Source organism: Hypanus sabinus, unplaced genomic scaffold (genome assembly GCF_030144855.1).
Source record: "Hypanus sabinus isolate sHypSab1 unplaced genomic scaffold, sHypSab1.hap1 scaffold_437, whole genome shotgun sequence".
Taxonomy (NCBI): Eukaryota; Metazoa; Chordata; class Chondrichthyes; order Myliobatiformes; family Dasyatidae; genus Hypanus; species Hypanus sabinus.
This window is the reverse complement of record NW_026781312.1, coordinates 289508-303646: the sequence shown is the minus strand read 5'-3', so window position 1 is coordinate 303646 and position 14139 is coordinate 289508. Positions and strand designations below refer to the sequence as shown.

Sequence of the window (14139 nt, the reverse complement as noted above, 5' to 3'; positions counted from 1 at the left end):
CTGGCAATTCTACTGCTCAGTCTACAAACTAATGTCTTATGGTCTTATTTTTGACCCATTGCGTCTGCTCTGCCATTCCATCATGGCTGATTTATTTCCTCTCTCAACCATATTCTCAGAATGAGAATTGGGTTTAATATCATCAGCATACATGTTGAAATTTGCTGTTTTGCTGCAGAAGTACATTGCAATATATGGTGATACAAACTATAAATTTCAATAAGTATATATGAAAAATAAAATTAGTGCAAAATTTGTGAGGCAATGTTCATGGGTTCAGTATCCATTCAGAAATCTGACAGTAGAGGGGAAGCTATTCCTGAAACATTGACCGTGTGTCTTCAGGCTCCTTTACCTCTTCCTTAATGGCAGCAATGAGAAGAGGGCAAGTCCTGGGTGAAGAGGCTCCTACCTTCTCACCATAAGTTAGAAAAATCGATGTTCGTACTGTCATGTTGCTTCCCCCATTCATTCTTTGATGAATTCCTATCAGGATCATTAGCTCAAAGGGGTTATTCCCTTCCACTGATTATAGTATGTTTGGGATGGGGGGGAGGGGTGACAATTAATACCAGGAAATTGTTCACTGTCTAACCTTCTGTCTGTCCCTCCTGTAGACCAATGAGTTTGTGGGCAGTATGAAAGTCAATGGCCTGGCAGTTGCCGCTGCCTTTTCTCCCGATGGCCCCACGGTCTACACGAACTCGGGTGAGTGGCTCTGCTGTTGTATGGGAAATTGTGAGGTGAGGAGCAGGCATTGAATGAGTGTGCTAGAGTCTGGGATTGGCTCTGGTCTATCTAACAAGCAAATGTGCCCTTGCTAATCACAAGCCTGTCATCCTCATCTTTAACTATACCCAGTGACTTGGCCTCCACAGCCGCCTGTGGCAATGAATTCCACAGATTCACCACCCTGTGGATAAAGAAATTCCTCTTTCAGCAGGAAGCCCTTGTATTCTGGGGCTGTGCTGTCATGTCATGACTCTTCTATCCTCTCGATGTTCACATTATCTAGACCAGGGGTTCCCAACCCTTTTTATGCCATGGACCCCAACCATTCACCCAGGGGTCCGTGGACCCCCCCAACCATTCACCGAGGAGTCAATGGACCCCCCAACCATTCACCGAGGAGTCAATGGACCCCCCAACCATTCACCGAGGAGTCAATGGACCCCCCAACCATTCACCGAGGAGTCCATGGACCCCCCAACCATTCACCGAGGAGTCAATGGACCCCCCAACCATTCACCGAGGAGTCCATGGACCCCCCCAACCATTCACCGAGGAGTCCATGGACCCCCCAACCATTCACCGAGGAGTCCATGGACCCCCAACCATTCACCGAGGAGTCAATGGACCCCCCAACCATTCACCGAGGAGTCAATGGACCCCCCAACCTTTCACCGAGGAGTCAATGGACCCCCCAACCATTCACCGAGGAGTCAATGGACCCCCAACCATTCACCGAGGAGTCAATGGACCCCCAACCATTCACCGAGGAGTCAATGGACCCCCAACCATTCACCGAGGAGTCAATGGACCCCCAACCATTCACCGAGGAGTCAATGGACCCCCAACCATTCACCGAGGAGTCAATGGACCCCCAACCATTCACCGAGGAGTCAATGGACCCCCAACCATTCACCGAGGAGTGCATAAACCCCCACCATTCACTGAGGAGTCAATGGACCCCAGGGTGGAAACTCCTGATATATACCTTTGTTGAGACTCCTTAATTTCATTGGTCAGAATTTACCCAGATGGGTTAAGTTTGATGTGTATGTTAGGTTGTACGTTACTATGTTTTGGACTGGATTTTTTTCTGATATATATACGACATCGCCATTTGTTTGCGAGGCAAAAAATAATGTCTACACTCGTGTCAATTTTTGTTGATACTCCTACACCTTTCAGTATTTGATAGATTAATTTTCTAGAATCAGGTTTATTAACACTGACAGATGTTGTGAAATTAGTTGCTTTGTGTCAGTAATACAGTGCAATCCATACAAAGAACAATACCAAATATAGAATTATAAATAAATATGCATAAAGTGAGCTGATGTTCATGGGTAACTCATGGCAACGGAGTGGAAGATGTTCCTGAAACATGGAGTCTGTGCCTACAGTGTAAATGTCTTGCAGTTATTTAGAGGAAAAAAAACTAACATTTAAGAAAAACTGCAAATAAACAGACAAAGCCTGACAAACAACCAATGTGTAATAGAAAACAAACTGTACAAATAAATAAAAGAACAATAATACTGAGCACAAGTTGTAAAGAGTCCTTGAAAGTGAGTCAGTAGATGATAGAATCAGTTTGGAGTTGTGGTGATTCTATACGGTACCTAGCTAAATCTGGCTGCTGTGTTTTCACTTAATACTCCAGATGAAGGAGATGTTTATGTCTGGGACGTGAAGAGCAGGAGGTGTCTGAACAGGTTCACAGATGAAGGCTGTTTGAAGGGGACATGCATTGCCATTTCTCGGAATGGGCAGTACCTAGCCTGCGGGTAAGTGAATACTGATCTTCTATGCAGCTCCCTCTGGCTGGGATCCCAGCACATTGAGGCTAAGGGTGACTGTGTGGCTGCTTTACCTCAAGGGTCTTGGGGTCTCCTATGGTGTGGGTTTTGAGTTAGGGTACTGGTTTGGGGCTCGGAGTCGTGGCCTGTCCCTGAGTCTCAGGTTCGTCAGAGAGCGACTGGGATGAAGGACTTGTGTACATGTTCAGGGTAGGGGAGACATTGGGAACTCGCAGATCCACCTGGTGGAGAGTGTATGCCCTCACTGAGCCACAGTGAGAGCTGGACCTGTGTAAAGAATCCCAACGAGAAAAGGGATGTTCGCACATGTGACATGTTTGCTCATGGCTGTTTGCACTATTGTCTTATAAATTGTTGGTTGTTATTGTGTTGTCTGTTATGGTATTGTCCTGTTTCAATCTTGGCACCCATGCACAATCAGTTGTACGTTTCACATACTGGTAGTAAAGTGGTTCTGATTCTGATAAAGATTAAAGATTAGTTTTGAACAGTGAAATCCATTGTTTGTGCCAACGACCATCTCAGTTCAAGAAGGTGCTGGGGACAGCCCCCAAGTGTCACCACCTTGCTGGTGTCAGCATTACATGGTCACAACTTACTAACCATAAACTGTAGGTATTTGGAACGTGTGGGGAGAATAGAGCATCCGGAGGAAACCCACAGAGTCACGCGGCGAGCGTTCAAACTCCCTACAGACAGTGGCAGGAAGTGAATCCACATCGCTGGGACTTCAAATTGTTTGCTAACAACTACGCCGCCACACAGCTCTGACGACCCCCCTCTGGCAGTACGGAAATTGGCTCTTCAGAGATTTTGTTCCGAATTTACCAGACAAATTGCTTTATTGTTTGTGGATTTTTGCTGTTTGCCTAGAGAGTTGGAATTCTCTTGGGCGCGAACCCTGGGCAACCACAGACCACTCAACAGATGTAATTCTAAGCTGCTTTGAGAGGATTAGAAAACCAGGCCAGTAATCCTCCTCTAATCTTAGATGGATTCGTTCAATTGTGTTTATTGCTTTCAGCTCTTTGAGTGAATTTATCTGTGTGAGGATTACAAAATAGCAGTCACTAGAAATGCTGGAAAGCTCCCCTCTTCCTGGCATTTCCTTTCCTCCCAGTATGAGCTTGGATTTTATTTTGCTTCTGCCTTTCATCCACTCTTCCTAACTTGGTGTAGTTGCTCGACCTATAAGACCATAAGACATAGAAGCAGAATTAAGCCATTTGACCTATAAAGGCTGCTCTGCCACTTGATCAAGACTTTTATTTTCTCTCTCAACCCTGTTCTCTTGCCTTTCCCCTGTAATCTTTGACATCATTAATAATCAAGAACCTATCAACTTCCACTTTAAATATACCCAATACCTTTGCCTCCACAGCTATCTATGATAATGAATTCCATAGATTCACCACCATGAAGAAATTCCTCCTCACCTCTGTTCTAAAGGTTCATCCTTGAATTATGAGTCTGTGCCCTCTAATCCTAGACTCTTCCAATAATGGAAACATTCTCTTCACGCCCACTCTATCTAGCCCTTTTAGTTTCAATGAAATTCACTTCCCTTACTTCGAAACTCCAATGAGTACAAACCAGTGACATCAAGCACTCCTCAAACATTAACTCTTTCATTCCCTTGGCTGATGTCCAAGTTATTGCACGATTTGGATATAATCATGTCTGCTGAAAAGTATGTGAAGCATACTGCAGGATTCCTCAGTATTACCCTAATGCCACACTTCACCAGCTGACACCCAAGGTAATGTGGATCGATGGTTCTACACCTGAGGGTGTTGAGAGCATGGATTGCTCAGGTTAGTGAACAGCTTCATTGATCCTGTAACCATGAGTCAGAGTACATGGAAAGTTAAACTAATTGGGTTAGGTTTTTCTCCAAGATCCAGTGATTGGAAGGTCTCTGTTCATTCAAGGATCAAGGTTTAACTTTGTTTACTGTATATATTTGTATCCGGCTGCGTCCATCATCAGGGACCCCCGTCACCCACTGTTTCCTGAGCTTTCAATATGTTCTCTTCTCACTGTTGCCATCAGGGGGAAAGCTCAGGAAACTCAGGACCCACACCATCAGGTTCAGGAGCAGTTATTACCCCTCAACCATCCGGCTGTTGGTCCAAAGGGGATAACGCCACTCGCCCCATCACTGAACTGTTCCCACAACCCATGGACTCACTTTCAAGGACCCTTCATCTCGTGTACTCAATACTTACTTATTTTTTCTTTCTTTGTGTCTGTGCAGTCTGTTGTTTGTCTGTCCTTTTGGAAGTGGTATTTCATTGATTCTATTGTGTATTTTGGATTTACTGTGTATGCCCACAAAATGAATATCGGTTATATCTGGTGACATCTCTGTACTTTCAAATTAAATTTAATTTGAACTTTGTGTTAAGAATTTGCTGTGGTGTGCTGGCCTGGGTACAATAACCAACGAAAACAAGACAGTAAGTGATGTGGAAAGGTTGAATAGGTTAGGACTTTATTCCCTGGAGCATAGGAGAATGAGGGGAGAGTTGACAGAGGGATACAAAGTTATGAGAGGTACAGACAGGGTAAATGCAAGCACTGAGGGTTGGGTGAGACTAGAACCAGAGGTCATGGGTTAAGGATGAAAATTGAAATATTTGAGGGGGGGAGTGAGTGTGGACTGAGCTGCCAGTGGAAGTGGTGGATGCAGTTTGAGAGAAGTTTGAGTAAATACATGGAGAGCTATGGTCTGGGCAGAAGAATCAGCATGGACTAGATGGGCCAAAGGGCCTGTTTCTGTGCTGTAGTTCTCTATTCAACAATTATAAATAATTATATAAAGTTTGAGATTAAAGTAAGGATATGGAACAAACTGAACAAACACATAAATCCCAGCATATATTTACAAGGGAAAGAACATTATAAGAAATGGTGTAAAGTGTTTACAGTGTAGTGAAGGGGGTAATAGAAAGAGGGGGTGGTTCATCAGATTAGTTGGTGGTAGTGGATGTGAAGTTTTTCTTTTAAAAGCCCTATAAAACACATGATTTCCAAAAGGGAGCTTTTGGAAAAGGCAGAATTTTGCTTTTTGGAAAACGTGTGGAATTTGCTCATCTTTTGTGGAATCATGCCAATTGTTGCACTATCTTTGCATGTCCATACAGTAATCAATTTTAAAAGTGTTAATTTGTATTGTGAGCATTTGACCATTCCATCTTGGTGACCCAGTGCTCTGGGACAATTTGGATCACACTTCCCCATTCTACTAAATAATGACATTCCTCTTATTTTCTGTGACAGGTGCAGTTCTGGAATTGTGAATGTGTACTCACGAGACAGCCTGAACCAGTCCAGTCCAAAGCCCATTAAATCCATCACGAACTTGGTTACTGCCGTTTCGTCAATGGCCTTCAACCCAACCACAGAGATCTTAGCAATTGCTTCGAAGGACACAGATGACGCAGTCAAGCTGGTGTGTGTAACTTCTGTTCAAAGAAGGAAGTAGTATTGGTGGCTTGTTCTGAAGGGCAGTTGTGTGTCCCTTAGCTACCTTGGGTAGAACATTACAGCAAAGTTCTAGTGCAATCACTCGAGTCGATTGTGATGTCCTCCTCAGGGGTTCTCTGTCCTTAGCTGGCTGTAGAGGCCAATACAGGATCCACGTGTTCTGGTGCAGTGTGGGCCAGAGTAAGCTGTTGCTGTGTTCAGTCTCTCCTTTCACCGCTCCCGCTTCCTCTGTGCCCACAACAAAGGTCATTCTGATATTAACACAGCTCCCTCTTGGACAGATTTCCTCCGTGACCAGGTGTACCTATTGAGTGTAATGACTTCCCAGTTTTTACATGTAATGTTGAATTTCTTCAGGCTGACTTTGAAGCATTTCCTTTGCCCACCAGTGGCTCACTGACCTTCCTTCAACTGGGAGTAAACGATCTGTTTGGAGAGACGTGGGTTAGGCATCCAGATGACACGACTGATCTATCAGAGTTGGTATTGCTTTATCATGTTGCACAAACCTTAAAATCATGCCCTCTTGTATTAACCAGTTCTGCCCTGGGAAAAATTCTCTGGCTGTCCATTCTATCTCTCTACCTTTTATCTTCTTGTACAGCTCTTTCAAGTTACCCCTCATCCTTCACTCCAAAGAGAAAAGCCTTAGTTCACCTAACCTATCCTCATAAGACATACTCTCTAATCCAGGCAACATCCTAATAAATACTCTGCACCCTCTCTAAAGCTTCCACATCCTTCCTATAATGAGGTGAAGAGAACTGAACGCAATACTCTGTAGTCTAACCAGGATTTTATAGAGCTGCATCCTGTGGCAACTCAGTGCACTCTTCCTATGTCAGTAATCTGATCTCTATGAGCATCGGAGTTGCAGACATCGTGGAGCTCATTCCGGAGCAGTTTCTACAGATGTACCATGGAGAGCATTCTGACTGGTTGCTTCACCGTCTGGTACGGAGGGGTCAGTGCACAAGTCAGAAAAGGATGCTGAGGTCATGGGCGCAGTCCTCCCCGCCATCAAAAGGCGACGCCTCAAAAAGATGGCATCATCATTAAGGATACCCATCATCCAGGGCATTCCGTCTTCTCATTACTACCATCAGGGAAGAGGTACAGGAACCCGAAGAGATGCATTCAACGTTTAAGCAAAAATTTCTTCCCCTCCAGCATCAGGTAGTGAACAAGTAATGAACCCAAGAACACTACCTCACTATTTTTGCTCTCCTTTGCACTTTACATACTTCATTTATTGTAGCTTCTAGTACTTTTAATGTCTTGCTCAGTGCTGCTGGAAAGCAGCAAATTTCACGACAGTGGTATTAAACCTGATTCTATGCTGAGCAGTAGTTGAGATGCCCATATAACCATATAACATAGCAATCACAGCACAGAAATAGGACATCTCGGCCCTCCTAGTCCGTGCCCAGTAGGATTTCATTTATAGAAAGCTGGCTGAACACCAAATGGGAGAAGGTAGCAGCAGGGGAGATTTTGACACTCAAATGGATTAATAAAGGCACTGTGGCAGTGACGTTGAAGGTTATGCCTTGCTGGTTGTTGCAAGTGAAACTGATTTGACTACATGAGCCTTTTTTAAAGATTAATGTAATTTGTCTCAGATATGGCAAAACATACTGAAATGTTGAATGTGTGACTTCAGGCTCTTGTATCTTCTCCCTGACGGTAGCAACGAGAAGAGGGCATGTCCTGGGTGATGGGGGTCCTGTATCATTGACGATGTCTGCAGGCTCCTGTACCTCCTCCCTAATGGTGGCAATGAGAAGAGGGCATGTCCTGGGCGATAGATGCTGCCTTTTGAAGATGTCCTTGATGCAGGGGAAGCTAGTGCCCATGATGGAACTGACATTGCCAGATATGTTCCCTTCTCGGGGAGAGGGGTTTGTTCTGTTCCATGGTGTGATGGTAATGCACTCAATAACAATACAGATATCAGTTCAGAAGGGAAGTTCCCACAGCAGAACCACTGTTGATCATTTTCACTGTAATTCTGTATCTTTCCTCGCAGATTCACATCCCATCCTTCACAGCGTTCTCAAATTTCCCGATGTTTCGACGGAAGACCATACACCTGGCACAGGAGATGGATTTCTCACCCAGAAGTGGTTTCTTTTCCATTGCCAATAATCGAGGCAAGGCCCTGCTGTACAGGTGTGTGACCCTCTGCTCTGTGGCTGGCATGCTTGGGTGCCCCTGGGCCCTCCACTGCTGGCACAAGTGGGCATCCCTGCGCCCTCCGCAGCTGGCATACGTGGGCATCCCTGCATTCTCTGTGGCTGGCATGCATACTTGCCCCTGCGGCCTCCATGGCTGGCACACGTGGGCATCCCTGTGCTCTGTGGCTGGCCCTTTATCCTGGTTTCCTGCATTGTATTGCCATGCAGTTATCTGAATCCAGCCCAGACTCTCCACACCACTCTATCTGTGCCCTCTGGACCCAGACTCCCCCACTATGGGAAACATCCTCTCCACATCCACTCTATCTGTGCCCTCTGGTCTTAGACTCCCCCACTACAGGAAACATCCTCTCCACATCCACTCTATCTGTGTCCTCTGGTCCCAGACTCCCCCACTACAGGAAACATCCTCTCCATAACCACTCTATCTGTGTCCTCTGGTCCTAGACTCCCCCACTATAGGAAACATCCTCTCCACATCCACTCTATCTGTGTCCTCTGGTCCTAGTCTCCCCTACTGTAGGAAACATCCTCTCCACATCCACTCTATCTGTGTCCTCTGGTCCTAGACTCTCCCACCCCAGGAAACATCCTCTCCACATCCACTCTATCTGTGTCCTCTGGTCCCAGACTCCCCCACTATAGGAAACATCCTCTCCACATCCACTCTATCTGTGTCCTCTGGTCCTAGACTCTCCCACCCCAGGAAACATCCTCTCCACATCCACTCTATCTGTGTCCTCTGGTCCCAGACTCCCCCACTATAGGAAACATCCTCTCCACATCCACTCTATCTGTGTCCTCTGGTCCCAGACTCCCCCACTATAAGAAACATCCTCTCCACATCCACTCTATCTGTGTCCTCTGGTCCCAGACTCCCCCACTATAAGAAACATCCTCTCCACATCCACTCTATCTGTGTCCTCTGGTCCCAGACTCCCCCACTATAAGAAACATCCTCTCCACATCCACTCTATCTGTGTCCTCTGGTCCCAGACTCCCCCACTATAGGAAACATCCTCTCCACATCCACTCTATCTGTGCAGTCTGGTCCTAGACTCCCTCACTATAGGAAACATCCTCCACATCCACTCTATCTGTGTCCTCTGGTCCTAGACTCCCCCCACTATAGGAAACATCCTCTCTACATCCACTCTATCTGTGCAGTCTGGTCCTAGACTCCCCCCACTATAGGAAACATCCTCTCTACATCCACTCTATCTGTGCAGTCTGGTCCCAGACTCCCCCACTATGGGAAACATCCTCTCCACATCCACTCTATCTGTGTCCTCTGGTCCTACACTCCCCCACTACAGGAAGCATCCTCTCCACATCCACTCTATCTGTGCCCTCTGGTCCCAGACTCCCCCACTACAGGAAACATCCTCTCCACATACATTCTATCGAGGCCTTTCAACATTCGATAGGTTTCAATGAGATTCCCCCAAAATTCTTTTAAACTCCAGGAAGTACAGCCCAGAGCCATCAAAAGCTCTGCATATGTTAACCCTTTCATCCTTGGGATAATTTTCCTGATCCTCCCTGGACTCCCTCCAATGGCAGCACCAAAGTCTGCTGTCAATGCTCCAAGTGCGATCTGACCAATGTCTTGGAAAGCCTGGGCCTTACATCCTTGCTCCTGCATTCTCGTCCCCTCAGAATGAAGGCTAGCATTGTATTTGCCTTCCTCACCACTGGCTTAACCTGCAAGTTAACTTTCAGGGGAAACTTCCATGAGGTCTCCCAAGTCCTTGTGCTCCACACTTTTATTCCTTCTGCCAAAGTTCATGGTCAGTCGTTTCCCTACACAATACCCGTTCCACCTTCTGCAGACTCTCTGCTTCATCAACACTACCTGACCTTCCACCTGACTTTGTAGTGTCCAAATCATTGACATAAAACAAAGACTGACATCACTCCTCTTCTCCCCCTTTTTGAGCCACAGAGCCATATTGCCTGATCCTGGGGCATCCTGTAGCCCCAGCCACCATGTTTCACTTCCATCCTGTCCCTTCCCTTTTCCTCAAGGAGATGCAAATGTCTGAGATGTAAAACACAAGAGATGCTGGAAATCCAAAAAACACACAAAATGCTGGAGGAGCTCAGCAGGCCTGGACACTAACAGCCCATGTCTTGGACTGAGATTCTTTGTTAGGACTTGCTAACCGATGAGGAAGGTCTTGGCTGAAAAACAGTTTATTCTCCTGCCTGACCTGCTGAGTTCCTCCAGTCTTTTGTCTGAGATGTAGCATTGCTGTTTTGGTCCCAGTGCAGCTCTGGTTCCACAGGGGGTTTGATTGGCCAGGTTGGTTAGTGGGTCACATCCACACAGCCACAGCACTGTTGGTCTTTGTACTGATTTAACGATAGATTAAAGGTTAACTTTATTTGTCACATCTACATCGAAACATACACTGAAGTGCGTTGTTTGCATCAGTAACAAGGATGTGCTGGGGACAGCCCACAAGAGCCAACACGTTTCCCCACAACTTGCTAACTCTAGTCCATATGTCTTTGGACTGTGGGAGGAGACCAAGTACCCAGAGAAAACCCATGCTGCCACGGGAAGAACGTACAGTCCCGTTACAGGCAGCAGTGCACATTGAACACCTGATCGCTGTTATAACCATGTCACACATGCAGATTCATAGAGAATAGCATTTCTGCATGAATCTACTGTTGTTGCCAGTAAAGGGTGTTTTGCCCCAGACACATTAGCATGGTCTTGTGCCCTGCAGTGCTCCCAGTAATGTTACCAGGCTGCAAGAGAGTTCAAGCTGAAGCTCTCGTTTATTATCATTCAACCGTACTCATGTATACTGCCAAACAAAACAACGGTCCTCTGGACCAAGGTACACAGCACAACACATAATTCACACACACAACACAAAGTAATATTACCACAAATAACTGAACAAGGTGCATTTGCGACACAAGTTTAAAAAGTAAACTGGTGTTTCACATATGATGAGACGTAGGTAGTGGGAGACTTAGTAATCTGGGAGAGGAAGATGCTAACAGTTCTTGTCCTAATGCTATGGTACCTCCTGCCTGTGGTAGGGGGTCAGAGATTTTGGGAGGGATCCTTGACAATGCTAAGGGCCCAGCTTGTGCAGCACTCCTGAGAAATGTCTTGGATGGCTGGAAAAGGGACCCCGACTGCAGGGGAGTTTCTCCATTGTGTTATTTCATTTGCAACACTGCTCTCTCCATGGTGACCTTTAACGGTGAGGATGACTTCAATCACATGTGTCCCATGCTGTTGTGGGATTGTCCAGATCACAGGACAATATGCCATCTGCTAGGTCCTTGGGCTGTGGGGGAAACTGGAGCACTCGGAGGAAAGCCACAATGTATAAATTGCTTTCGGACAGTGATGGGAAATGAACCTGGGTCGCCTGCTCTGCAATGCATTGTGCTAACCACGACGTTACCGTGCCACTTCCATCACTGATTCCAGTGCTTGGGGAGAGTAAATCACTTGTGTGATAGAGGTTGGAGTCCAGCTCGGGAAATTCCAGGCAATGCTGTAGCCACAGTCACCTCAACAATGTGTTTTCTTCCAGGGTGAAGCACTATACCGACTTCTAACCCGCACCCTCGGTAAGTGAACTGTTCAGTTTCTTTGCTGTTGTAGTGGGGAGGGGAAGGAGTACAAGCTGGCAGGTGATAGGGAAGCAAGGTATGAAGTAAGAAGCAGGGAGGGTCTCCTTTCTCCTCTTTTTTCATTTCCCAATCTGGTTTCCCTCTCACCTGCCCATCATCTCCCTCTAGTTTCCCTCCTCCTTCCCTTTCTCCTATGGTCCACTCACCTCTTCTATCAGATTCCTCCTTTAGCCTTTACCTCTTCCACCCGACCTCTTCTAACTTCGTCATACACCTTCCTCCAACCACCCACCTTCCCCCTCACCTGGACTCACCTTTCACCAGCTAACTTGCCCTCCCCCACCCTCCTTATTCTGGCTTCTGCCTGCTTCCTTTCCAGTCCTGCTGAAGGGTCTTGGCCCGGAACATCGACTGTATAGTGTGTGTGCGGGTGCACGTGTGTGTGCGGGTGCGGTACTGGACAGCTCTTGGTGCAGCAGCTGGTAAGGACAAGAGAAACTGCCCTGAGAGTGGGGAGTGCTGCTGACATAACACTGAGTGGAAAAGCAAATCGTGCTGAGGATGTGGAGAGTCTGCAGAGATATAGATAGATTAAGTGAGTGGGCAAGGTTCTGGCAGATGGAATACTATGTTGGTAATGGCATTGCCATCCATCTTGAAAGGAAAAGTAGAAGATCAGATTATAATTTAGTGGTGAAAGATTGCAGTATGCTGTCGTACAGAGGGACTTGGGAGTGCTTGTGCATGATTTACAAAAGTGTGCTTTGCAAGTACAACAGATTATCAAGAAGGCAAATGAAACATTGGCCTTCATTGCTAGCAGGATTGAATTTAAGAGCAGGGAGGTAATGCTACAACTGTACAGGTACTGGTGAGGTCACACCTGGAGTACAGTGTGCAGTTTCGGTCTCCTCACTTGAGGAAAGACTTACTGGCTTTGGAGGCTGTGCTGTTGAGGTTCACCAGGTTGATTTTGAAGATGAGGGGATTAACCTAGGAGGAGAGATTGAGCCACGTGGAATTCAGGAGAATAAGCAGGATCTTATCAAAACGTATACTACTATGAAAGGGGTGGAGAAGATAGATGCAGGACAATTGTTCCCACTAATGAGTGAGACAAGAACTAGGGACATAGTCTCAAGATCTGGAGTAGATTTAGGACGGAGATGAGGAATTGATTTTCCAAGATGGTAGTGAATCTGTGGAATTCCTTGCCCAGGGAAGCAGTGGAGGTATATTTCAATGACAGAGGTTTTTGCATAACAGGGGTATGAAGGGTTGTGAGGAAAAGGCAGGTAGGTGGAACTGAGTCCATGGCCAAATCAGTTATGAAGATATTGAATGGCAGAGCAGGCACGATGGGCTGGATGGCCTCCTGCTTCTTATATTTCCTCCTCCTCACGGTCCTGCAATCGTTTTCTTTTGTTAAGTTAAATCTGCTTCCTAGTTTTTCATCTTTAATTCTCTTCTGATTTTAATTCTACAGGCAGCGCTGTGATCCCCATCTCACCATCATAACATGGAACACAACACCATCTGCTGGGTCTGGCTGCCATGCACAGGGACTGCTGTGGCACCATCTCTGGGGAATTACAGTCCTTTCACAAAGGAACCCCTCGATTCTATGAAATGTTTTGATGGTTTCAGCATTTTGTTCTATTGTGGACGTGTTTGTATAATAAATAAACCTGCAGTGCAGACACTTGTAGAGCGGAGTGCTTTAGGTTCCAGACACAGCCCCAGCAGTAGTGACGCTGGCACCTTTCAACCACCCTGTCCCATCTTCAATACTGTGCCTTTTTGCCTCTTGTACAGAGCAGTTTCCCTCGGCTCCGGGCTGACAACACCACCAATGGCAGAATCGCTAGCACAGTGACTACTGAATTAGCAGGTTACCGACCACAGTGTCTGTCTCTCTCTGGCAGGGATTGGCACCCCACCCCCCAATCAGAATCACGTGAAGCCATGTGAGCAGAAGTTGCTTGTCGTATCACCATCTCGTTCACATCACAAGTCCAAGTTATTCCACCATTGACACCAGGCAGACAATCTCTGAAGAGTATTGATAATGCCTGGGGTCACCCGTCCTATAAAGACATTGCCCAGAAGGCAATGGCAAACCACTTCTGTAGAAAAATTTGTACACTCACACACACTGTCTCGCACTATTGCACTCTCGCATACTCTCACTGTCTCCCAACATCAACACACTGGTGCATCCCCTGTTACTCACCTCCAAAGCCAATGTATCTATATCACTCATCTGGGCCTATGGGACATTTTTCATCTACCTTATCTTA

At 46.3% G+C, this 14139-nt stretch overlaps 1 protein-coding gene across 1 annotated transcript; it reads left to right on the top strand.

Moving 5' to 3' along the window:
- Nucleotides 1–623: 623 nt before the first annotated feature.
- LOC132388935 (U3 small nucleolar RNA-associated protein 18 homolog) lies at nt 624–13537 on the top strand. The gene is made up of 6 exons (XM_059961340.1): nt 624–708; nt 2390–2513; nt 5829–6000; nt 8065–8207; nt 11800–11836; nt 13326–13537. Exons 1-5 carry the CDS (start codon nt 639–641, stop codon nt 11822–11824), a joined length of 534 nt encoding a protein of 177 aa, XP_059817323.1. The 5' UTR covers nt 624–638; the 3' UTR covers nt 11825–11836; nt 13326–13537.
- Nucleotides 13538–14139: the final 602 nt, after the last annotated feature.